Below are 25,086 nucleotides of genomic sequence, written 5' to 3' on the forward strand. Positions count from 1 at the left end.
CTCTTTCCCGCCCTCTGGCCTGGGAAAAGCCACTCCTGCTGCTGGGTCAACCAAGCAGCCCCTCCCCAGAATCCCCCGTGTTCCTGCACCCACGAGTCCAGGTCACGAAGCCCTCCATGAGCTCCAGGAACGGCAGTGACGGTGCTCTTTCCTGAGGCTCAAGGTGGGCCCGGCCCCGCGCCCCCAACACCTGCCTCATCTCCTCTGTTCTTGCCCACACACTTGGAGGTGGGTGCCCTACACCTTAGCCAAGGTCCCTGCCCCCTGCCCCCACAGGCCCTGTACCAGTTGCTGACCGGCTCGAGATGTCAACTCCAGTTCTACTCCAGCGCCTGAGTCCCAGCGTCCCCAAACGCCCTCCCTGCACGCTCCCCACGCCTCTTGTTGCCTTTTATCTGCATCTGTCTTTCTCCTCAGAGCAGGTGCTATGGCCCCACCGAGGCCCACCTCTGCACCCGAGGCCTCAGTGAGCTGGAGAGACCCCACACAGCCAGGCTTGGGCCCTCCAAGCCCCCAGGCCACCCACTTCTCTTCTCCAGCCAGAGGCAACTGAGAACCCATGATGCCGCCATAAATAGGACCAGTTTATTAATGTAGATGAGCACTGATGCTGACTGCCGGGGCGGGGCCCGCGGTCCATCCCCAAACGTCCCGTGGGCAGGTGCCTCTGCCCGGGGTAGAAACTACGGCGGGAAGAGCGCTCCATGGGAGGGGCTCCTTAAGAGGGAGCACGCCTGGGCTTCCTTGGCTGCCTGAGCCCCTCTCACCCCATGGCCTCCGAGGGAGGGAGGCCACCCCCACGTTGGGCTCGCCTGCAAGTTTCCTTCAGAAGGCCCTGCCACCCAGAGAGGGCGTGGGCTACGGGCCCAGAGCAAGACACCTCCACCACTGGCTGTGGGCCCTGGGCCCCTCGGCTGGGGGCTGCTGGGGGCTGGGGAGTGGGAGCCACAAACACAGGATCCACGCAGGAACACGGACAGGTTCCCACGGCAGGGGTGGCTCTGTCTGGAGGAGGCCACTGGGTGCTGAAGGCTCTGCCCCGGGAGCACAAAGGTCCATGGGCCGTGGGAAGTCCCCTCTTGACAGCCGAGGCTCAGTGCCACGTCTCTCAGGCCAGCGTGCCCTGCAGGAGGGGGGTCTGTGGAGGCCCCAGAAGCTGCAGCAGCCCCAGGAGGGGCGCTTGGTCTTCAACTGGAAGGGGCTGCAGCTGCCGGGCCTAGGAGTGGGGGGGCCTGCAGGAGCGGCAGCACGCCTTGCTGTAGTACCAGTGCCCGCAGAGGTTCACCTTGATGGCCAGGGCACAGTTGGTGCCTGGCTGGTCCTGGCAGCTGTCATCTGGAGAAGGAACACAGAGCGAAGCAGGGCAGTTTCAGGAGGTGGCCAAGGGGTGAAAACCCCAAGGACCCCCACGTGCCGTTTCCCAGGGGCAGTGGGCCCCCACCCCATGGCGGGTCTCCATCTCTAGCTCTCTGCCCCCTCTTTCCTGGCCCATCTCTGTCCCCAAGATGTCGCTGTCCCAGATCACGCCAGGTGATTTGATCTGTGTCCCAAGAGGAGTGATGCCTAGAGGAGCTACAGATGTCACACCCAGAGGCCTAAGCATCCCCAAGGGTTCCACAGGGCCACCTCCGTCCACTACTCAATGTGTCCAAAGCATAACTCATCACATGCCCTGCACCTGGCACCCTGTCCCTCCTCCAGGTGCCCAGGCCCTGCTTCAGCTGCTCCCCTCCCTGCCCCCTGTGTGCCAGCCCCTGGCCGTTCCAGCTGAGTCATCTTGGATTCAGGTCTCGGCCCCACAGTGGCCCTGCCATCTGAAGCTGACCTGTTTCCCAAAGTACAGGTCTCAGCATGGCTCCCTGGGGCCATGGAGCCCCAGTCAGGCCTCCCCCATTCCCCTTCCCACTCTCCCCTCCCAGTGGGGCTCAGCCATGCCAGGAGGGAGCCTCCACTCCCAGCACAGCTTGGTCTCTCAAGCTGGTTCCCAGGCTCGCCATCAAGGTGAGCAATGTCTGCTCACCCCTCAGGCCCTGACTCTATCCTCACCTCCCCTGGGAAGTCCCAGAGCCACCCTCAGCCTCCCCGCTCCTCACCTGGGGGCTCCGTGGGGCAGGGCTGCAGATCACAGGCCTGTCTGCCAACGGGCTTCACCAACGGATCACAACCACGGACGATGTCGGTCCCCTGGTAGCACTTGACGTCTCGCATCCTCACGCCCACCCCGCAGGTCTTGGTGCACTGGTGTGGGAGAGACAGAAGGCATGGGGAAAGCCTCCTGATGGGGCAGGGCCCTGGGCAGGGGGCAGGGAACCTGCACATTCCTCCTTCCCCACCCCACCCTTCCCAGGCGGCTGTGAGTCCCAACTGACACAGGACCCGTGGAAGCCCATTTGAAACTAGACCTGCAGCTCCAAGGCTGAGTTGAGGTGCCGACAAAAGGGCATTGGCTGGCAGTCGGGAGGCTCCGATTGTCTCCCACCCAGGGCTGTCTCAGTCTCCCAGAAGCACAGTGAGGGGACATCCCTCCTCTCTCATTTCCCAGGGGGTCCAGGCACTGGCTGGCAGTCAGGAGGCTCTGATTCTCTCCCCACGCAGGGCTGCCTCAGTCTCCCCAGATGCACAGTGAGGGGTGGTCCCTCCTTCCCATCTCCCAGAGGGTCCTCTGGCCCCAGCTTTCTCGGGTCTAGGGTGCAGACTGTTTGTTGTGGGCCGATCAAATGCATCTCGCGAAGTCACCACCCCCTCCAGTGGCTCCCCGTCCAGATGTTCCCCTTGGAAAACCCCGCTAAGCTCCCCAGAACACCAGAGACATCTGCTGGCCCCAGTCACCCTGCTGTCCTCCTGCCAAGATCCCACAGGCGGTGGCTCCCTCACACTCCCCGCAACGTGGGCGACCCCACATCACCCAGGCACGTCTGGGACCTGAGCCCTCAGTCCTCTGAGGTGGGTAGGGTGGGAGGCCCTGGCCCTGGGACCCACTCTCCACTTCTGTTTGCAAAGGAGCAGGGAGGACCGATTAAGACTTGGCCGAAAGACTGCTGCCTGCCTGCCTGCTCCGAGCCAGGGGGGGTGGGGGCTGGCACCGTCTGCAGGCAAGGAGAGGCTGGCTTGGCGCTGGCGGCGTGAGGACAATCAGCCTTTGGCAGGGCCCTGAGGAGCCTCTGGACATGCCTCTGGAGAGCCGCACATTCCCGGCCAGCCCTGGTGCCAGCTCCTCTGCCCCTGGGGAGTGGATGGGACTGGGCAGCTGGGGGAACAAACACTGACTGAGCTGCCGCTATGCACCGGCATTGGGGAGCAGCCACCAGGAAGGAGGAGTCCACGCGCCCACCAGCCGTCTGTGCCAGCCGCACCTCGTCCGGCCCTGCCACCTCCTCATCAGGGCTAGGGAGATGCTCCTCCCCAGCACCCCAGGCTGTCCTTCTGGGGTCCCCCCTTCATAGCTTCATGGCTCCCCCTGTGCCATGGCTCATCACCCAGCAAGGTACCTGCACCTAGTGGGTCCCTGTTTCCTGGCCCCACAGTGGCGCCCCCCATCTGAAGCTAGTACTTTTCCCAAACTACAGACCTGGGCTGGCTCCCTGGGGCCCTGGAACCCCGGTCAGCCTCCCTGCCCCTTCCCACTCTCCCTCTCACCGGGCTTAGCCTTTCCAGAAGGAGGCTTCATGGCCCGGCACACCGTGGTCTCTCCAGCTGACTCCTGGCAAAAGCCAGCTCACCCTTCAGGCCCTGGCTCTGCCCGGGGCTCCCCTGGGAAGCCCCAGGCCCACCCTCAGCCTTTCCCCTCCTCACTTGGGGGTCCTTTGGTGGGCAACAGGGAATGAGTGAGTGTGTGTTCTCCCTCCTGAACGAGCATGTGTGCTACAGGGCAGGCAGAGGCCCTGGGAGTGGGGGCAGGGTGGAGGCCAGACGCCACCCAGCGTGCACGAAGAGCCTGGGGCCTGGACCCCAGTCTCTGAGCAGGGCCGCACTGGGGTCCCCAGCTTGCTCCTCACAGACTCTTGGACTCTCCGCCTTGAACTCATAAGGTTTAGGATCTGGCACCCACCCGCCACGGCGACCAAGACTTGGAGCCCTCGGGTGCCAGGGACTGATACACAGCTGGGCACTTCACCATGAACGTTCCAGGCTCTGAGTCCCATCTGACACCCCCATTTTGTCGCCTGGGTATTCAGAGTTGGCCCATCAGCAAACTGAGGCCAGAGGTAGCTAGAGACCCCAGGTAAACAGCTTGGCTATGGAAGCCCCTGCCCAGTGATTCCCAGATACCCTCTGGACACCCCCAGGTCCCCCTCTCAGAAGCTCATGGCACCATCAGGTGGGAGGCGGCTGGGGCTGGGGCCAGGGCTGGCACTGCTGTGAAAAGGGCACAGAGGGCTGTGTCGCAGCTGATGTGAGTTACTCAAGCTGGAGTCTAGACGGGACTGCCTCCGTGGGGCCCAGAAGGCGGAGGGGCACCCACTGGCACATGGCGAGGCTCTGGAGTCACGCAGAGGCCCCACAGGAAGTGCAGCACAAGGGGAAAACAGCAGGAGAGGTGAAAGCAACCTGCTCGCTCTGCAAGACAACTGGGGGCGAGGGGGTACCCAGTTTGCCACCCCCTCTGTGAAACCAGGGCTGCCCACCCACCTCGGGGCTCCCTGCCCGGGGTCCCTCGGGATGAGCTGGTTCAGGCCCCACTTCCCTTGCAGATGCCACACCCCACCTGGGTTTCACTCTAGGGCCATGGACAGGCCTAGCCTCCAATGTCTGCTACAGCCCCCAGTAGATGTGGGACCCCGAGTGGGCCAGAGAGCTCCCTGAACTTCGGTTTCTTCCTCTGAGGAATGGGGAAAAGGACCTCTCCTCATGGCACTACTGGGAGAGAGGAGACCCTTCAGGCAAAGAACTGGGCCAGGGTTGCCACACGTGCCTCAAGGCCCCAGGATGGGAGGGTTCTTCTCCCCTCTACAAAGAGAGCCAAGATCTCAGCATAGCCCTGCCTCACATCCTGACGCTGGGGCATTCTGGGGGCCCAAGAGTCAAAGAATCTCGGAGGGGCCAGACCCGTGCGGGAGACTTACTTCCCTTCCCTCTGGCCCCACCGGTGTCCTGACCTGGAGTGCATGTCTATTACTGTCTCCCTAAATCTCAAGCTCCTGCCTTGCCTGTGGCTCCCAGAGGGCCAAGCCTGTGTCTGCCTCAGCCCAATCTGCTCCCCCCGCCCACCTGGGGTCTGTCTGTCCCACGGTGTCAGGCACATGGGCTGCCAAACACACAACTTAGAGGCCACAATTCGAGGCCGGAGTTCCCGGGCCCAAAAAGGCCCAGGACGAGTGCCGTAGGGATCCCAGGGACAAGATCAGAGACGGTTTCCCGGAGGTTCTGGCTCTCGCACCAGCTGACGTGGCGGAGTTGAGAAGCTTTCCCGGGAAGGAAAGCCCTCACGGAGGCTGTTAGGGAGGGAGGAGCAGGAAGCACTTAAGGAGGCTTGAGGCAGGAGGGGCGGGATCAAAATTCAGGTCTGGCCTCAGGCAGCCTCCGAGGGGGGCCGGCTGGGAGCTCACCTCTGACCACGGGCTGGTGTACCACTTGAAGCAGGGCCTCTCGAAACACGTGCTCTCCTCGGCAGGCTTCTTGGCGAGCCCGCACTCGGAGCCGCTGCGCGTCTGCGGCTTCCCGTTGGCCAGCTCCATGCAGAGCACCAGCCGCTTCTTGACCCCGCGCCCGCAGGTGGTGTTGCACTGAGGCCGGGGCAGAGGGAGCGGGTCAGCGCCAGGGCCCAGCAGGACCCTACACAGGGCCCACGGCGACTCTGGTGACAACGATCTGGTCAATAGCAATTGGGTGAGAATGCTCCAATGCATAACAAACTGGCTGAGAACTCTTTGTTCGATAACCATTTGGCCCCAAATGGATTTGATCAAAAGCAATTTAGCACAAAACCATCTGTTTTGAAACAAATTGGCTAATGACAATTTGGCCGGTGATGATTTGGCCAAAATCAATTCAGCAGAAAACAATTTGGCTCGAGATTATCCAGTTTAGTGACCTGCCTGGAGCTGCTGGTTGCATGCAATTTGTGGAGAGCAACTTGTCTGAAGTGACAAGTTGGTGACGATGACAGGTGGGTGTGGAAGACACACTGGTCATAATCAAAGGTCGCACAGGCCCCTGGGCCAGGAGCAGGCAGCCAGAACAACCCCTGTCCCTAGCTTTCTGTGTCCCAGGGACTTGGGGGCCCAGGCTGGGGGCAATACCAATTCTGCACACAACACTGAGCCATGCAAAATTGGGATTTGGGGACTTGTAAGGTGTTTTCCCACCTTTTAAGCCTTTTGTATTCTAAATTAATTTTTAGGGAATTCTCCTTTCATAATTTGCAATGAATTCCTCTTTTTCACCCATCTGTGGTCCCAGCCATCTGGCTCTCCTCTCTGGCCAAATGCTCTCCAGACACCAGGAGGCCCTTCAGCGGGCTCTGGGGCACTTACCCGCTCCCAGTCCTGGGCCAGCCAGTGGGCGGGACAGTTTTTGTCCCCACAGGGGTGGATGGCCAGAGGTTTGGTCTCCATCTGGCACTGGGACTCAGGTACCACCCGTCCGTCACTGGTCTTGCAGTACACGTGCCTGATGGTGCGGCCTTGCCCGCAGCTTCCACTGCACTGCAGGGGAGAGGACAGGCAGGGGACATCGAGTGAGAGGCAGTCACGCCAGGCGGGGCCCTGGATGTCAGTCCCAAGGGAGAGGAGTGGCTCTCAGGCAGTCTCGAAGTGGTTGCCGTGGTAACCACTTTTTAAATAACATTTTCTATTCTAATTACAGAAATAATGCATGCTTGATGAAAAGCACACTTAAAAAGATCATCTGTGCACCCACCATCCAGAGGCGACCCCAGCTAGCATCTGAGCATCTCGAGAGAGAGAGACAGAGATGCGGAAAGAGACAAAGACAGACACAGAGAGACAGAGATAGGGGAGACAGACAGAGAGACTCAGAGACAGAGATGGGGAGACAGAGACAGACCAACAGAGGAACAGAGACACAGACACAGACAGGGAGGCAAAGGCAGAGAGAGATACAGAGAGATAAACAGGTGATAGAGGGAAGGTGATGCTGGCCACGTGTTTGGAGAGAAGTTTTGATTCCTATAATAGCATGGGAGAAGGCTGGTTGGACATTCTTCACCTCACACCCTTGCCTCGGAAAAAATGGAACCACGGCACATCAAGCATCCAGCCACCCCTCAGCGCAGGCCTCACCGGTCCCCAGTCGGAGACGGTCCACTGCCGGTCACAGGGCGGGCCCGAGCAGTTCTTCTCCCCTACAGGCCTGGTGTTGGGGTCACACAGCTTCTCATCCTCCGAGCAGCGGATGTCCCTGGTCACCACACTGCGCTCCCCACACTTGGCAGTGCACTGTGGCGGCAGGGGGGAGGGGGCGGGGGGGGGGTCGTGACGCAGGTGTAGCCACCTCCATCTCCCAAGCCCAGCTCCCCAGCTCTTCCCGACCCCCGGCTTGCTCCCGCAGGCACTCACCTCAGACCACTCCGACATCTCCCACTGGGGCCCGCAGGCGGGGTTCCGGCAGGTCTTACGTTCCTCGGGCCGCACGGCCTCGGCTGCCTCGCACAGGTCGCTGTACACGGAGCTGTCGAAGCCGGGCGAGAGCATCTTCCAGCAGCGTACAACGCGGAACTGGTAACCCTCTCCGCAGGTGCGCGAACACTCGCTCCAGCTGCTCGTCTCCCACCTGCCCCAGGAGCGGATGGCCTTCAACGATCTCCCCGTGGCAGCCGGGACCCCATGCAATCCACAACCCCAGAGACAACGCGGCTCCTCCCTCCCTCCCCTATGTGTTCGAAAACCGCTCGCAACAAGCTAAGTCGGACAGGAGGGTGTCGAGGCTCAAGGGTGCAGGCTGGGCCATGACGGCCCCAGAGCACCTCAGCAAGGTGGTTGGTGGGTGCCCTTCAGGGAGCACCTTAGCAAGGTGGTTGGTGGGTGCCCTTCAGGGAGCACCTTAGCAAGGTGGTTGGTGGGTGCCCTGAGCGTGGGCTCAGCCTTCCTGCCCCTTCGTGCCCTGCTGTGTCACACAGGTGGCTGTGCCCCCACAGGACTCTGGCAAGGGTGGAAATGAGCAGAAGGCACATTTCTGGATCTGTGTCCAGAAAGGGGGCATGGCCAGCGTGCTGGGGAAAGACCTCTCCTTCCCCTCAGCTTGAGCTGGGAGGGGTTATGAAAGAGACCCGGACGTCTTCCAGGCAGATAGACTTGGAATAAGAGGTCCAAAGCTGATGGGCTCTGAGGGGAAGGACAGGGCCTGCTGGACCCCACCCCCGGGCCAGCCTTAGCAGCATTCTGGGGACCCTGGGCATTCTGCCCTTCCCAGAAAGGAGTAAATGTGCAGGAAGTGGGAGGCCCCAGATGGAGCGGCCCAGAAAAGAAGAGGCAGTGTGGCCGTGTGCAGGGAGCAGGAGGGCTGAGCCTCCGAGGAGCGTGTGATCCTCGTCAGGGGAGGCCAGCACCCTTAGGCTCATCTGGGGACCCCACTTGTCACTAGGGGTAGGATGCACTCAGCTCAGTCTGACTGCATCCACAAGGCAGGAGACGAGGCCCAAGGGTCAAGAAAACAGGCCTCCACCCACATCCAAGGGACAGCCAATAGGCATGGAATCTTGGGAATAATCCCTTGAGTTTATAAAAATCCTAGATGTGCCAAGTGTGCCTGGTGGGGCAAAGATATCGCTGTAATATAGAGTAATGTTGAGAATGGTTTCTAAATCTGCGGTGGCAAGCATTAATTGAGCACCTACTGTGTACAAGGCACGGTGACAGATTAAATTGCAACTCCTGGGAAGACCCAGAAGGTCTCTGAGGGGTGAGCTCTGTATGGCCCCTCCTCAAAGAGCCCCCACAGCCCTGCACACGAAGCACCTCTACGGAGCAGGGGCGTTAAGTCTGACTGCTCCTCTGGGCAGAGCCCCGCACACCCCCTGCCAACCCCCTGCCCAGGGCCCCTGGTGGCAGGTACCTGGGCTGGCACTCCCTCCCAGCGCAGAACTCATGGACAGGCTCGGGACGGGTCAGGGCGTCACAGTAGCTGTCATCCACCTCGACACCATCGTAGCGGACACACATGGCATACGTAGACATGACCCCTGGGTTCGGGACAGGGGAGGGTCTGTGAGCCATGCCGGCACCTTGGAGCCCAGCAGACAGGTCTCAGGACTTGGGGCAAGTCACCTGACCGCTCAGCTCAGCTTTCTGGCTTGGGGATCAGTCACAGCTTGTGGAACTGTGGCATGAGGGCAGCACTGTGGGTCTGAGCTGTGCGGGTCTGAACTCTTCTCTTTGCACCCCCACCCCACCCCACCCAACCCCACCCAACCCGGCTGGGCTCCCAGTTTCCATGTCATGGAGTCCAGGCTTTGAGTCCGCTCCAGCTGGCCCCCGTGAAGGTGCAGAGGCAAACACAGTCAGGTGTCCCCCATCACCAGGCGTTCAGCAATCACCCATCGCTGGGTGGACGGGCAGGTGGGAGTGAAACCTGACTGCTCCAGCCCCGTCAGCCTCCTCAGAGGTCATGGTGGGGGTTCGGGCGTGCCCTGCCCTCTGTGGCATGCCCCAGTTCTTAGCAAGCATCCTCTTGAACTTTCTTTTTTTGAGATGGAGCCTCACTCCGTGGCCCAGGCTGGAGTGCAATGGTGCAATCTCAGCTCACTGCAACCTCCCCCCTCCTGGGTTCAAGCAATTCTCCTGCCTCAGCCTCCAGAGTAGCTGGGATTATAGAGACCTGTCATCACGCCCAGCTAATTTTTGTATTTTTGTAGAGACTGGGTTTCACCATGTTGGCCAGGCTGGTCTTGAATTCCTGATCTCAGGTGATCCGCCCACCTCGGCCTCCCAAAGTGCTGGGACTACAGGTGTGAGCCACCGTGCCAGACCTGAACTTTCTTTAATCATCACTGTGTGCCTGTCTTTGTTGGTGCCACGTACTCTGTAATCCCATTGGGGGACAGTGGGGGACAGGCAGCCCTCACCTAGCAGTGCCACTTCCTTGGCCACATCTCCACTTTCTGCTTCTTTCGTCCTTGCCCCTGAACCTTCGCCTGGTACCGAACTGCCACACAGGCCCAGCTCCCTGCCCGGGAGCAGGATGATTCTGGGAGTGCCGGCAGCAGTGGGAACGGCCTTGGGGTGGGGTTAGGGTTTGCTTCTTCTGCTGTGGCTGTGTGTGTGTGCGTGTGTGTATGTGTGTGGCCACGGGAGACAGACGCAGCCTTCCGGGATGACGGGCATCATGGAACGGTCTTGGCTGCAGCTGCCAGTTCCCCTAGAAGGAAATCGGTTTCCCCATATCCAGAGAACCCAGCCACCCGGCGGCGCGTGTCTGCAGGCCAGCGGCTCCTGCCTCTCCAAGCCCCAGCCCTGGATGGAACGAAACAGCCTGGGAAGCAGCCGACAAGGGGATTTTTTCTTTTTTCCGTAAAGGACGAGCCAGGCTGCAATCACGGTTCCTCTCCCGCCAGAGCTGGGCCATGCAGCCTTTAGCCTTCTCTGAGGGGGAGGCTGGCTTCCCGGCCAGGTCTGCTCGGAATGTTCCAGGCCTCAGAGACACCCGCTCTGGGGCCCAGGGAGGTGCGGGGCTGGGGACTTGCAGACCATCGCCAAGTGCCTGGTTATTCATTCGCTCCTCGTCACGGAGTGGAAACGCGGCAGGCCTTGGTCAAGTGAGACTGGAATCCAAGTCCCAGCTCAGTGCCTCCCTGGGGTGACGTGACCGTGACCAGACTCCAGGCCTCAGTGTGCTCCTTCCCAAAATGGGAACCTTCCAGAGAGCCTGTGAGAATCAAATGCCAGGACGTTTTTTTTGGGCACCCTCTTCATGACACCTATCTCGAAAACGGTGCTTTTCAAACCCCCTGAGCCACAGAGCCCCTCCTTGAAACAAAAGAAAGGGGAGGATGAAGCCTGGCGGCCACAGGATCCACTGTCCTCACCACAGTGCCCTGGAGCGCCAAAGGGCAGCAGAAACTTCCACCTATGACCTGAGCCGAGGCTAAACTCACGCCCCTCTGTTGCTGTGGCTCCAAAAGAGTGTCTTCAAAGAAAAATCTAAAAACAAGCTTCCCCACCGTGGCCAAAGCTCAGGGCAGGCTGATCCGCCCCACTGATGGAACTGCCCTGTGCCTGGGTTCTTGCCAGGCACAGGATGGAGGGTGGGCCAATGACCATCCGTGGGACATCCACAGGGACACAACCTATGCAAAGGGTGGACCTGACTCCGTTATTTCTGCCCAGTGCCATTCAGCACCTCCCACAGTGACAGGGAACTCTCCCGCCCTCCTGCTCTCCCTTTCTCTCTCTCTCTCTCCCTCTCTCTCTCTCTCTCTCTCTCTCTCTGTCTCTCCCTCTCTCTGTCTCTCAGGGTGGCTCATTTCCATTTCTGAACAACCCCCCGTAAAGCAGAGTTTCCTTCTTCCAGAGCCAAAACCTGTCTTTCTGATTTCCTGTTGTCCTTTGCCCCACTGCACCTTGGGCCACGCTGCACAGACCCAGTCCAGGCCCCTCCCTGCCATTCTCTGGGTGTGGGGAGATGGTGCTGTGTCCTCCCTGGGGACGTCTTCCACACAGGGCTGCCCATCAGGCCCCTCGCCAGCGAGGCTGCCTCGCCCTGCAGACGTCTCGAGCGACGTCCCCTCCCCAGCCAGCGATGTGTCTGGGAGGAATCACAGATGTTTGCAGACACTTAGTGACAACGCCCACAGGCTTGACACTTACTGACAACGCCCACACGCTTGGAGTGGCCAGGAAGTGTGGAGGAACTCAGGGCAGGTCCGCAAAGGACTTGGCAAAGCAGACCCCCCTGCTGACACCCCACCACCATGCTCAGCTCCCCTCGGGGTCTGCCCGGAAGGCAGGTCACCCGGCTCACTTCCAAGGCCAGCTGCTCCTGGGTATGGTGGAAGCCGCCCTCAGAACAGCAGCATCCATTGACCTCTGACCATGAAAGGCTACACCTTGTTTCATGTGGATCCCCACAACCCACCTTTGAGATAAGTATATGTCCCAGTTCAGCTGTAGAAAACAGTGGCTCGAGGATTTGGCAATTTGCCCAGGGCCCACGGTGTGGTCAACCAGGCGGTGCGAGCCTGGCCAAGCCGGGTGCTCACCACACCGCCCACAGCACTTGCTTTTTCCCTCCAGAATGCCAGGCGCAGGGGCAAACACAGCATGCCCCGTGGCTATGCCCTGCTTGGGGGCTCTCATAACAGGAGACAGAGCCCTTTCTTCAGCCCTAGAGGGGCAAGGCCAATGTGAGCAGAGCCTGCAGGGCCGCCCCAGCCCCGCCCTCTCTCGGTCCCATCTCCTGAGATGCCAGCAGGGCTGCAGAGGGTGCGGCCAAGCTCAGACTGCCCAGCTGCGTGGAATCCTCACTGGCCAGAGGCTGCAAGGGCATCAAATGCCCTGGCAAATGGGGGGCACTGGGGCGGAACCAGGAGCATCAAACCTTTTGAGGGGCAGCTGGGTATCCTCTACATCCAAACATGAAGCCCCAAGAATAGATAAAATGTGACCTCAGAGCCGGCACTGGGGTCTCCCTACCGTATTTTCTCCCCTGTCAACGGCCCTGTATCCTGGTCCTGGGTTTGACATCCGGCCTTGCGGCATCCCCCAGGAGAGGGTACCAAAGTGGGCAGCAGAGGCAGCCCCCAGCTCCCAGCGGCTGCGGCCAGCGTCTCAGGGTGATGGTGGTGGTGCAACCAGACAGCTGTGGGTTCAAATCCCAGCTCAACTCTTACTAACCACACACATCCGTCTGTCCAGGCACCACCGAGGAGGGTCTTTTTTCCCCTCCTAACTCCTCCCCTGCTGATGAGGTCCTAGAATTTGCCTACTTCCCTTCGTCACAGATCACAGAGGCCTATGACTCCCTTCCTATGTTTGCTGGAAGCAAAAGTAAAATCTCTGCTACCTAAGATTTCTTACTTTTAACCCAAAGGACGTTTGCCCTAACAAAATATGGTATCACTGGCAACAGACAAGGGATCATTGGTGGTGGCCCGGGTGACCCCCAGGGGCCTGGACCTGACCATGGTCTAGCACACCGTGAGAATGAGGGTGGCCTCACCAGACACCCAAACTCCTATCATGCCACACTGCCCCCAAGTCAGGAGGCCACAGACAAGCACCCTGAGAGCAGTTTGGGGCTGCAAGCTAGTGGGTGGGCCCCACAGCCCCGGCGTGCGTCCCCGGAAATGGGTTTAGGGCAGTCGCTGCCCCTTGGCACCCGTGGCACCCGTGACCAGTACCTGTGGTGCAGGTGGCACTGCAGGGCTCGTGGGACGAGAGCTTCCACCGGTACATGTCCGCGGGACTCACGCCTTGCTTGCGCGCCTTGGGCCTGGTCCTGAAAGCGAGATCAAGCAGAGAAGGTGATGAGACGCTCCAGGGCCCGCCGGCGGGCTCCGGCTTTTCAGGCAAGTGAGTTTTCTTTGGAGGGTATGTTCGCCTGAAGCACACACCTGTCCTGAGCCCCGGGCCGACTCTCCACCTGCTACGGTCAGAGTTGCCACTGTCTGAAGTGGAACGGATGAGGTGCCCGCGGAGGGGCACGTTTTAGGATTGAACAGACATCAGCATTGTTTTCCATCTCAATAACTGCATGGGAGCAGCCCAAGCTCCTTCCGCAGGGGAGAGGTAGCCTGAGAATTTGGGGCCCCCAGCACTGTAGTTGCTCCCTGCACACATGCAGGCTTCTCGATATCACCTTCTCACATCAGCTAGTGGGTTCCTTCTTCCCAGCGGGAAGGGGACCTCAGAAGGTGTCTTATGTGCTAAGAATGTTCCAGAATTCTCTCCCACCCCCTCCTCCAGCTTGGAGTCTGATGGAATGGGGGACACTAGGCATCCAGCCTCCAATTATCAAAATCAAAAAGCTCGACTGCTGGCAGGGGCGTGGCCACAGCCTACAGTGCAATTCGGGTTGGCCATGGCTGCACAGACCTGCTGGGGTCGGGGGAGGCACGCTGGGTCCCAGCCAGCCACCAGCTATGATTCTTGGCTGGAGCCTGTGCAGCCAAAGCCAACTATTGTTAGGACTGTTTGCTTCTTTGAACCAGTAGGTGTGCCTGGGCCCAACCTCCACATCCAATGTGCAGGCTCATTCTGGACTCCGCAGGGGAGGAGGGAAGCAGAGGCGGCAGCAGCTCCACAGCCCGGGCATCTGCTCTGGGACGCCGCCATGGAGTGCCGCCGCCCCTGAGCCAGAGAAGGGGCGATGGCAAGCCGGCGCAGTGGACAGCAGGTCCTTTGAGCCTCAACTTCCTTTTTAAACTGGACAGTGCAGCAGGTGGCATTGCCCAACTCCACTTTCCTCTGGGCCCAGAGGGGCTGGCTAGAGATGACCCCGAGCTGCCATACTTCACTGGGCTAAAATGTGGGCCAGGTCACAGGTCCTTCTTCGGGACCTTCAGTCACCTGGGGGTGGTCAGGCTTAGAGCATTATATTCAGAAAGGCTTTCGGATTGACCCTGTGATACAGACATGGGTTTGGATTGAATGGGGAGTTTACAATGTGTTATGCAAGCGGGTGAGGATTGCTCTTCTGTTTTGCTTGGACTGGAATGGGAGGATCCCACAGCCAGGCAGAACTTGAGGATCCCACAGCCAGGCAGAACTTGCCTTGACCACACATCTGAGGCCCCAGGAATGATCTACCCACAGGAGCTTCAGCAGTGAGTTCACCGCTGTGGCTCCCCAAACTCAGGGAGGGAGAAAGGGAGTGAAGGGAGAAGGGATGGGGACCAAGGCCCAGGAAGGGCTGGGGGCTGGGGGCTGGTCCCACTGTCTCTTCAAAGCCTCCCTCACCTGGGAGCTTCAAGCCAGGAGAGTCTGTCCCAGCCCATCCTGGGGCTTGAGGGGAAGAGGAGAAGGCCTTCTCCTCCCTCTTTAGAACTTAGAGGAAGCTTTAAAAATGGGGGTGGGGGCCTGGCGCGGTGACTCATGCCTATAATCCCAGCACTTTGGGAAGCTGAGGCGGGCGGATCACGAGGTCAGGAAATCGAGACCATCCTAGCTAACACGGTGAAACCCCATCTCTACTAAAAATACAAAAAAAAAAAAATTCACTGGGTGTGGTGGCGAGCGCCTGTAGTCCCAGCTACTCGGGAGGCTGAGGCAGGAGAATGGCATGAACCCGGGAGGCGGGGCTTGCAGTGAGCTGAGATGGCGCTACTGCACTCCTGAGCGACAGAGTGAGACTCCATCTCAAAAAAAAAAAAAAAAAAAAAATGGGGGTGGGTGGGGGGGTTTCCCAAGACCCTGTCATCACAGAACAAAAGTTCCCTGGAAACCTAGAAAGCTGCCCCAATGGGGGCCACTCAGAGCACCCAGATCAGGATGAGTAAGTCCTTTGAGGGAGCGGGGAACCCGGAAGACCAGTCCTTAATGTTTGATTCAGAAAACACTAAACTGTGCTGACCAGGTCCCCACCTACTTTCAACAGCTTTAAATTCTCCCCAAGAACAAAAAGAGATGAAAAGATCCAACCCATGCCCCTCCACCCCACCCATGGAGAGGCTCCGCCATCTTTATCTAATTACACGCTCTGAGCCAGCAGGCAGCATGACTCATGCCTGACTCAAGAGAGAGCGGGCCCGGTTCAAAATAACCCTTTGGATTTTAAGCACCAAAGGTATTTCTGGAGGGGCTGCCCACACACTCTTCGCAGCAGCACGTGTGGGGCATAGCAGATGCAACTCTTGAACATAACCCTGCATATATTTGCACAACAATGCAACGCCTAGCAAGTTCCGTTCTTGGAAGTAGCATGGGGAAGTGGAACACCAAGGAAATCGCTGAAGCACCAACCCGTCGCTCTCCTCCATCTGGAAGGAAGTCACTGCCCCTCTCAGCTGTGAAAGTCAGAGCTGCTAGACTGGGGCTGGTGACGGCTGTGGAGTCACCACCAGACCACCTGTCACTCCTCAGGGTCCTTCGCTCCGATGCCTGGCCAGACACAGGCTCGCGGGTTCCCCAGGCAGGAGAAGCTCTGAAGCCACCGTGTTTGTTTATAAACGAGCCAAAAAGTGCTCTGTTCTTCTCTCCCGGCAAGGCTGCGGAGAGGGACTCCATGTCTCTGTGTCTCAGACGCTTGTTCCCAAAGTCGGAGTCTGGTGACAGGGGCCCCTCCCCTGATTGTTTGAAGCTTTTCTGGAAAGATGAAAATAGCCTTTCCTTTCTGGGCTGCCCCTTTGATTTTGCCTTCTCTGAGCAGACACGACTTCCTGTGTTTGGACAACTCGTCCGAGACATGGCTATTTTGGCCTGGTGGTTTCCCCCGCCGCCTCCCTCTGCCCTTTATCTCTCCACACCATCTTTGGTCCCTGTGCGGCAGCATCCTTTGATGGCAGGCCGGCCGGGGGAGCAACGGCATCTCAGCAGTCAGGGCCTTTCTGAGTGCTGACAGCCTAGTTGATCGATCCTTGAGGCCCCTGACAGGCCCTGGAAATTCAATATATCCTGGGGTGGGGGGCTAGGAGGGGAGGGTAAGAGTCAACCAAGATGGGGCAGGAGAGATTCTTTTCAAAGCGGCTTGAGGATCCGAAAGCTTGTGCCATGACCCTGGCCTAAGGATCACTGAATATTTGACCTGGTGGGCCCGAAGGGCAGCCCCTGACAAGCCCCTCAATGAGAGATGGGGAAACTGAGGCCCAGAGGAAGACAGAGATGCTCAACTCACACAGTGTCCATGCCTTAAGCCAAATTCCACAGCGAGGCCTCGGTGCCACTCTGATAAACCTATTCTATTCGGAGGGCTCTGACTGCCAGAGAGCTGGCCTCCCCGACCCAGGCAATGGGTCCTGAAAGGCGCCCCCCACTGCTGCCACTTGGAGGCTCAATTTTCTAATAATAGCTTCTACTTATGGGAGGCCTTACCGTGTACCTCACACACAGAATACCAGGTAACGCCCTGGACTGCCCTGGGAGGTGAGGAGGGCCCACGCTGAAGACACACACAGACTGGCAGCCTTGAGTAGCGCCGTTCCCACAGGCCGGCACTGTCTGGGTCCGTCCCTCCTGCCCTTTGCCCAGGACCCCCTCTCAGACTCAGACACTACACCCAAAGCAAGGCCCGGCCCTCCGCCACCGAGTCCTGAGAACCAGCCAGAGGCCCCGCCTACCCAAGGCTTTCAGCATGCCAAGGTAAAGGGTGAGCAGACAGCCCTGTGCCACCCCTGTGGGAAGAGGGGCAGCCGGAGGAGGCTCCGAGGCCCCACTCTGTCCACATCTGCAAAGTAGGGTTCCGCCCAGAGCCTGCCAGAAGTGCCCAGGACATCCTCCCTGTGCCCCGCAGCCCCAGGCACCTCAGGGGCCTCAGAAAACAGTTTGAGAAAAGGGACAGGCATCTCCTGGGGGCTCCTGGCTCACCAGGGAGGCTGGCTTTGTTGCTGGGCTGGATGGGTGGGAAGATGGCCCCAAACCACATCACCTCGAGAGTGAACCCTGAATCTCCCATCAAATTCAGTCCCTGAGCCCCAAGGAGACCCACTCAGCACTCCCGGCCCAGGCCGGGTTCAGTTCATGCTTGCATCTAAAGTCAAGGGGCTTGGGTTGGACCTCAGAAAATAAAACCAAACACCAGTGTGCCCTTGCCTGCCTCCAACCGCCACTCACCGCCTGTTTAAAATAGCCCCCAGGCACATGTGAGTTGCTGGGAAAAACTGCGGGGACCTGCAAGGGTGGCCACCCTCTATCTGGGGGCGGGGGAGCTTGTCACCATGGACTATGCTCCAGTAGGGACACGGCAGGTCTGGGGTCACCCTGCTCACAGCTGGCCCCTGACCCAGGGAAGCTCCCAACCTCAGGCTCCCCCAGGTCTAGCTCTGACTGCCCAGGCGTCCCCGGCTGTGACTGTCCAGACAACCCTGGCTGTGACTGCCCAGACATGGCTGCCCATGTAGACCCAGCTGTGGCCTTGGCTCTGGAGGCCTGGCCCCAGGTGGACTCTCTCACGGCCCTTGCCAGCTGCAATGCCAGCCTTGTTCTTCATCCCTGATTTCAAGGTCTTGCCCCTCGTGGAGGAATTTACTAGATCCTCTCCAACCCTTGCTGAGGCTTGGGGCTGAGCCACTCTGCACTTGGGGAGCTGCCTGGAGCTCCGCCTCCTCCTACAGGTGTGTGTGCCATGACTGTCCAGACTTAAAACTCAAGGGTCCCAGGTCCTCAGGTTCTGTGACCTCGAACACACCGCTAGCAGTCTCTGAGCCCATAATAGCAAATAGTAACCTCACCTCTAAGGGCGGTTGTGACGATGACATGTTTCCATGCACATAAAATGCTGAGCTCTGTCCCTGGCTCACAAGACTTGCCCAGAGCTGTTAGCTTCCTGCCTCCCTTCCCCCCATCAGCTGCACACATAGGGGCTTAGCCCTGGATCCTAATCCACGGACATAACTTTTGGGGGAAACTCACTCCAGCCCAGGCCCCTGACTTTGTGCTCAGATCCACGGGGCAGCGAGTGGAGAACCCCAGGAAGAAGGGGTCCTCTCTCCTCTACCTCTAGGACCCCAGCCCTTCTGGCCAGACCCCCCACAGTGGGGCCTCACTTTCTACCTGGCCTCGGCCCCATCCTGCCCCCTGAGGGCCCTGGACAGGGCTCAGGAGAGTGCCTCCTACCTGGCCTTGTGAGTCCTGTTCCCGGCCGAGGTGGGCAGGCTGGTGCTAACGTTGGGGAACGGGGCCTCAGAGGAGCTGTTGGCAACCCTGTCACTGCTCAGCTCCAGGTAGGACCCGTTGAGCAGGTAAGGGCCAGCCCCCTCGTTCTCCTCATAATCCACAAAGAAGCTCTCGGCCAGGGAGCTCCTTGGGGCACCCTGTGCAAAGATGCTGTTCACGGTTTCATTGAGGGTGAAGTCCTTCAAGTCAGAGCCTGTGCCCAGCAGCTGGTCAGAGATGGCGTTGGCCGAGAAGAACTCCTGGGAGGCGAAGTGGGTGTTGACCTCTTCGTCATCCTTGTCCCCGGCGAGAGGAGTCCCTGTGACGTTGCGGTCTAGAGAGGAGACAGGTGGCTCAACTGTGAGTGCACCCCAGCCCTGGGGACAAGGGCTGCCCTGGGGAAGGGACCTGGACAAGGGGGCCGGAAACACCAAGCGGAACCAAGAAGCTCCCAGAAGGAGGGCTTCTGCCCAACTAGAGGACATATTTGGGAAAATGGAGGCATGAGGCCCACCTGGATCATCTCTTGCTGATGGGAATTCAATCGACTTCTGCAGTGGATTGAATAGCATCCCCCCAAAATTCATGGCCCCCTTGGAACCTCAGAGTGTGATCTTATTTGGAAATAGGGTCATTATAGATATAATTAGTTAAGAATCTTGAGATGAAATTATCGTGGACTGAGAAATATCCTTATCAGAAGGGGACCCACAGAGACACCGTCACAGAGGAGGAGGCCTGTGAGGACAAAGGCAGAGGTTGGAGTGACACGGTCACAACCAAGGGGCGCCTGGGGCCCCCGAAGCTTTTGCTCCCTGTGGTGTCCGAGCTGAGTGAGCGATGGGGTGAGCGAGAGATCAGACCATCCCGTGTTTGACTCCCACCTCCTCCAAGGTGGACTGTGTGACTTGGCCAAGCCACTTCCTCTTTCTAAGCCTCAGTCTCCCCATCCATCAAATGGGGATAACCACATCTACCTCAAAGAATGCATGGACAGAAGGACCTATCCCAAGTCCTTAACCCTGTACCTGCCCAGAGGACATCTGCAGGTAGCTGGCAGCTCTTAGGAACCTCCTCTGCAGGTCTGCAAAGGGCCTGAGACCCCTTCCTCAAGGCCCCCTTCCCTGGGCTGCCTCCCGGGCCCCACCCTCATGCCTCCCTCCTCCTGGTTACCTCGGAAGCCCTTGCCCCTGGGGGGCCCCTCGCAGGCCCCGCCGCCGGCCTGCTCGCACACCTCGTTGGTCTCCTGGCCCTGGCTCGGGCCCAGCTCCATGTCCAGGCCCGGGTGGCCGAACAGCCGGTTGTCCAGGCCCAGCCGCTCTGAGGAGGCCTCGCCGTAGAGGGAGCCGTTGTGCGGGACGAAGCCCATCAGCCCGGCCCCGTCCAGGCCCTGGCTCTCAGCGCTCTCGGAGGCGGGCTCGGAGAAACCGTAGTAGACGGACTGGGGGCGGCTCTCGTGCGGCGGCTGCAGCAGCGTGTACTCGAAGGTGATGGAGGGGCTTTTGCCGTTCTGGTTCCACACCTAGGGAAAGAGAAGTGGGTCCCCAGCCCCTCCTTACTCTGTCCAGCCCCTTCCCCACCAATCCCCTTCCCACAGAGCTGCAGGGTGCATTCCCTGCTGTGACTCGCAGTGAGTCCCCTCAGGGAATGACACTGACTAGCCCAGCCCAACGCAGTGCTCCTGCCCCACGGGCATCCAAGTCAAAGCCTGGGAACAGGGCGGGGGCTAGGGAAGTGTGGTAGGGGTAATGGCCCACCCTGGGTACAGGCAACAAGGCGTCACCGTCTTCCAGGCACGCCCAGCTGGGCCCTCGTCTCCGCATGCTGTGTGCGGAGAATTTAAGTAATGAAGCCAACAAAACCCGGCCTGCATTTTCTTCTCACCATGTGCCAGAAATTCTAAGTAATCACGGGGTCCCTCTCCCACCACCCTCCAACCCAGAGCCCCACTGCCCAGGCCAGGTGGGGGTACAAAGACCCAGGCTCTGCCTCAATTCGAGACAACAATGAAGGCTCATCCCAGCTCCAGGGTTCCCTGTGGGATGGGCTGAGGCCCCTGTCAAGACCCTGGGGCAGCCCGGCTTCTCCCTCCGCAGACCCCTGCTGCCCCTCTCTCCAGGAGTTGCTCTTGCCAGAGATTCCAACCAAACCAGCTGGTGTCAGGAGCAGGCAGGCCTAGGATTCTAAAATATGATGTTGGAGAGGGTCATGGGCTGGCAGAGGCAACGAGGGCCCAGCTAGGCATGCCTGGAGCGCAGAGACCCCCGGAAGACAGTGAAGCTGCTGTGAAGAGGTTCACCGCTAGGGAACTGGGAGGGAATGCCAGTGAAAGGAAAGGCACTATTGGTGCAATAGCTCAAGTGTTTGAGAGTTGGCTGGGGCAGGGGTAGGGGTTAAAAACTTGTAAAGGTTTGTGGAAGTAAAGGACCCCAAGAATGGAAGGATGGCATGGGAAGGTGAGGGTGAGGGTCTGCGCAGTAGCAGAGAGAGACACCCTCATGTCCTGCAACTGGAAGGCGGGAGAGGCAGAGGCGCCTCCAAGGAGCAGAGAGCGTGCTCTTCCCAACTCTGCTGGGCCTGCTATGCCAGGACAGAGTCCAACCAGAAGAGGGGGACCATGAGACTTGGGGTGTGGGGATCTGAGTCAATACACTTGAAAAACTTCAAATCTCAAACGTCCCAAGCCTTCAGAGCCTGAAAAATGGGCCTGCCTATTTCTCCCTGTTAAAGCCAGCACTACCCCTGCCTGAAGATGACACAGAGACTTCTGCCTTCATGGCCACGCGGGCCTCCCACAGGAGCTGGCCTGCCCTCCTCTCCCGGCCACCAGACCAATAGCTTAGATTAAGTCACATTCTCACCCAGTCAGGGCAGTCTTGGGAGAAGGGGCTAGACACCAATGGAATGGCAGGACCGGCCCTCAGGAACTGCTGGGCACATCCTCTCGTGACAAAGAATTTAGCACATTGGTAAGAACGTGGGGAGAAATGCTACCAGGCTACTAGGATGGCACTTAGAAGCATGGAGAAGGTAGGGGCTGGCCTAAAGGATGCAGATGTAGCCAGCCCATCACATCCCACATTTAACTCAATAGTTTAGCCCCCACAATAACCAGACAGACCCCGGGGATCTGCCATCCGAGTCCAGATGGGTACTGCACCCTCCACCAAGCAGTGGCCTCCACTGCCAGTGTGTGATCACTGTGGTCTCTCTCCTAGAGCAGATCAGCATGGCCTCAGGTTGATCCTAGGTGGCCACTGATCTGGAAAATATGTTCTTTTCTATCCCTGTCAAGAAGGTGGACCAGAAACTATTTCATTCCCCTGGGGTGGACAACCATACATGTTTACAGTCTTGACCCAGGGCTACACTTACGCTCCCGCTCCCAATTACAATACACTGTAAAGGCATCTGGACCACTCCAAGCACTTGACCTTTGTCCTCTGCACTGATGGTGCCGTACTTATCCGATCAGAGGAGCAGGCACTGGTGCTAGAGGTCTTGGTAAAGCACCTGTCTTCCAGAGGAGCAGAGATTCAACCCTGTGAAGATTCAGCAGCCCCTTACACGAGTGGAAATGTCAGGGTTCAGTGGGCTAGGGCGTGCCAGACATCTCTTTGAGAGGAAAGAGAAATTGATGGCATCTCATACCCTCCACCATGAAGAGTAATTCTGGAGCCAGCATATTCCACATCCAAGAATATCTGTTCAATTCATCTGCTGGGTGACATTAAAAGTCGCTGCTGGCCAGGCGCGGTGGCTCACGCCTGTAATCCCAGCACTTTGGGAGGCCGAGGTGGGCAGATCATGAGGTCAGTAGTTTGAGACCAGCCTGGCCAACATGGTGAAACCCCGTTTCTACTAAAAATACAAAAATTAGCTGGATGTGGTGGTGGGCACCTGCAATCCCAGCTACTCTGGAGGCTGAGGCAGGAGAATCATTTGAACCCAGGAGGCAGAGGTTGCAGGGAGCTGAGACTGTGCCATTGCACTCCAGCCTGGGCAACAGGGTAAGACTCCATCTCAAAAAAAAACAAAAACAAAAATAAACAAAAAAGCTGCTGCTTTGGGTGGGATCCTGAGTGGAAGGGGCCCTGCAGCAGGTCCAGGCTGTGAGGCAAGCAGCCCGCCACATGGGCTGTATGACCTGGCAGATCCTATAGGAATAGAGATATCTGTGGTAGGGAAAGATGTCAGATGGAATTTCTGGAAAGCCTGTAGGGAAAGCATAACATAGAACCCTATAGTTCTGGAGCAAGGCCATCTGCAGCAAATAAATATACATCACTTGCAAAGAACTTCTGGCACGCTGCGAGGCCCTACTAGAGATGGAACACTTGGGCTATGGGACATCAGGCGACCCACGCAGCCAGAGCTGCCTCCAACATGAGTTCTGTCAGCTCCGCCAGCAGCAATCCATCCTAAGGTGGAAGTGTTACACCAGGACTAGGCACACTCAGGCCCAGAGGGTATGAGGAGGCTGTGTCAGCAAGGGACCCAAACTCCCCCATCCAAGACTCTTGGACCCACATCCCCTTTCCAGCTCGCAGCTATGGCTGTGGGGGTCGGGGGGGCCCTTATGATGAAGGGAGAGCAGAGAAAAATGGCCAAACTTGATTCAGAGATGGGTTGGCTTGCCCTGAGGGTGCAAGCTGAAAGTGGGATCTACTTCACTAAAGCCCCATCCAGGGCTGGCCTGTAAAAATGGCAGTGAAGGAAAATCTTCCCCATGGGCTTCAGGCAGTGCATGTGATGTGAGCATTGGTGTGATGGGAGGCAGGGCAGCCCGAGATGAGAATACGAACTGAATCACAGGTGGTGGCAAGTGGCTTGGCTGGCTGCTCAGGAGCTTGGGCGGGAAAGATCAGAAGTTTGGGGACCAGGAGGTCTGGAGGAGGTACCTGTGGCTGGATCTAGGGAGTAAGCATAAAGGATGGAGGTCTTCCTTTCATTTGTTCATTTGTACCAGGAAGCATCACCATGTGAGAGGCACTAAACACCCCAGTAGAAGACAGAATGGCCTTGCCACTGGACACAGGCTAGTCGCTGGCATCGGTCACCCCACTGCAGGCACAACGAGTGAATGAATCAGCGTGGAGGAAGGGATAGAAGCTACGTGTGGCCCCAGCACACGACTTCTCACTCACCACAGCCACCATAGCTCCTTCCACTCCTGAATGTCCAGTCTCTGGCCTCAACGCTAAGCCTCTAAAGAGCACCACCTCTAAAGGCCACTCAGCTACTGGGTGACAAGCTGATCACATCAGACCCCTTCCATCCTGGAAGGGGAAGTGCCGAATCTGGTCCTAAATAAAAGTTGCCTTTTCTGCCCACAGAACCTCAGCCAGCCCCAACGCCCAAAGGCTCACAGAGTATTTGATTGACCGGGACAGGGTACCGAGAACATGGCATTAGACAAAGGGACCCGCTTTATAGCAGAAGACGTGCCACAATGGGCACATGACTGTGAGATCCACTGGGCCTGCCGTATCCTGCAGCACCCAGAAACGCCAGCCTGATGGAGCAATGGAGGGGGGAGCCACGATGCCAGCTGAGAGGCAGCACACCCATGAGGATGGGGCATCCCCCATGAGGCACCACCCACATAAATTAAAGGATTTTCCTTCACTGCCGTTTTTCCAGGCCAGCCCTGGATGGGGCTTTAGTGAAGTAGATCCTACTTCCAGCTTGCACCCTCAGGGCAAGCCGACCCATCTCTAAATCAAGTTTGGCCATTTTTCTCTGCTCTTACTTCATCGTAAGGGCACCCCCACACAGCCATAGCTGTGAGCTAGAAAGCGGATGCGGGTGCAAGAGTCTTGGATGGGGGAGCTTGGGTCCCTTGCTGACACAGCTGTCTCGTACCCTCTGGCCCTGTGCCTAGTCCTGGTGCTGTGTGCCCAGTACGTAGAAGACATGGGTCTGGGATGCAGGAGGGGCAGTAGCAGTAGCAATCATTCCCAGCCACCACTTGGGGACTGTGTGTTCCCCATCCCTGCAGCTCTGGGGTCTGTGGTCTGGAAACCTTGGTTTGCGCAGGGGGAACGTTTCCATCCAAAGATGCAGCAACAGTTTCATTATGCTTTAGGCTGCGGCCACACATGGTCTGTTTGGGCGTTTTGTGCCAAGAGACCAGCAGCATGGAAAGGAGTAGCCGTCCTGGCTGGGTGATCCACCTTGATCATCAAGAGCAGAGAGGCCAGGGGGAGGTGGCTCATGCCTATAATCCAAGCACTTTGAGAGGCCGAGGCAGGAGGGTCACCTGAGGCCCAGAGTTCGAGACCAGCCTGGACAACATAGCAAGACCCTCCCTCTACTTAAAAAAAAAAAGAGTGGGAAAGGCATTGTTTGACCCTGGGACCAAAGAATCTATGTGGCACCTGCT

General features: G+C 58.5%; 1 protein-coding gene across 6 annotated transcripts in view; it reads right to left on the minus strand.

Moving 5' to 3' along the window:
• Positions 1 to 563: 563 nt before the first annotated feature.
• ADAMTSL2 (ADAMTS like 2) overlaps positions 564 to 25,086 on the minus strand; it is a 39,655-nt gene continuing 15,132 nt past the window's right edge. For 5 of the 6 annotated variants that reach the window (XM_055270465.2, XM_055270468.2, XM_055270467.2 and 2 more), the window contains 10 exons: positions 19,875 to 20,223; positions 18,663 to 19,035; positions 13,295 to 13,392; positions 9,013 to 9,139; positions 7,518 to 7,731; positions 7,242 to 7,397; positions 6,474 to 6,644; positions 5,547 to 5,723; positions 2,094 to 2,238; positions 564 to 1,335 (listed from right to left, as the gene is read on the minus strand). In XM_055270465.2, the coding sequence (XP_055126440.1) occupies positions 1,217 to 1,335; positions 2,094 to 2,238; positions 5,547 to 5,723; positions 6,474 to 6,644; positions 7,242 to 7,397; positions 7,518 to 7,731; positions 9,013 to 9,139; positions 13,295 to 13,392; positions 18,663 to 19,035; positions 19,875 to 20,223 (1,929 nt within the window). In that variant the 3' untranslated portion in view covers positions 564 to 1,216. Of the gene's footprint in view, positions 1,336 to 2,093; positions 2,239 to 5,546; positions 5,795 to 6,473; positions 6,645 to 7,241; positions 7,398 to 7,517; positions 7,732 to 9,012; positions 9,140 to 13,294; positions 13,393 to 18,662; positions 19,036 to 19,874; positions 20,224 to 25,086 lie in introns of all 6 variants that reach the window. The other variant, XR_008656455.2, reaches the window with a different exon arrangement.

The sequence above is a fragment of the Symphalangus syndactylus genome, chromosome 3 (assembly GCF_028878055.3).
Source record: "Symphalangus syndactylus isolate Jambi chromosome 3, NHGRI_mSymSyn1-v2.1_pri, whole genome shotgun sequence".
Lineage (NCBI taxonomy): Eukaryota > Metazoa > Chordata > Mammalia > Primates > Hylobatidae > Symphalangus > Symphalangus syndactylus.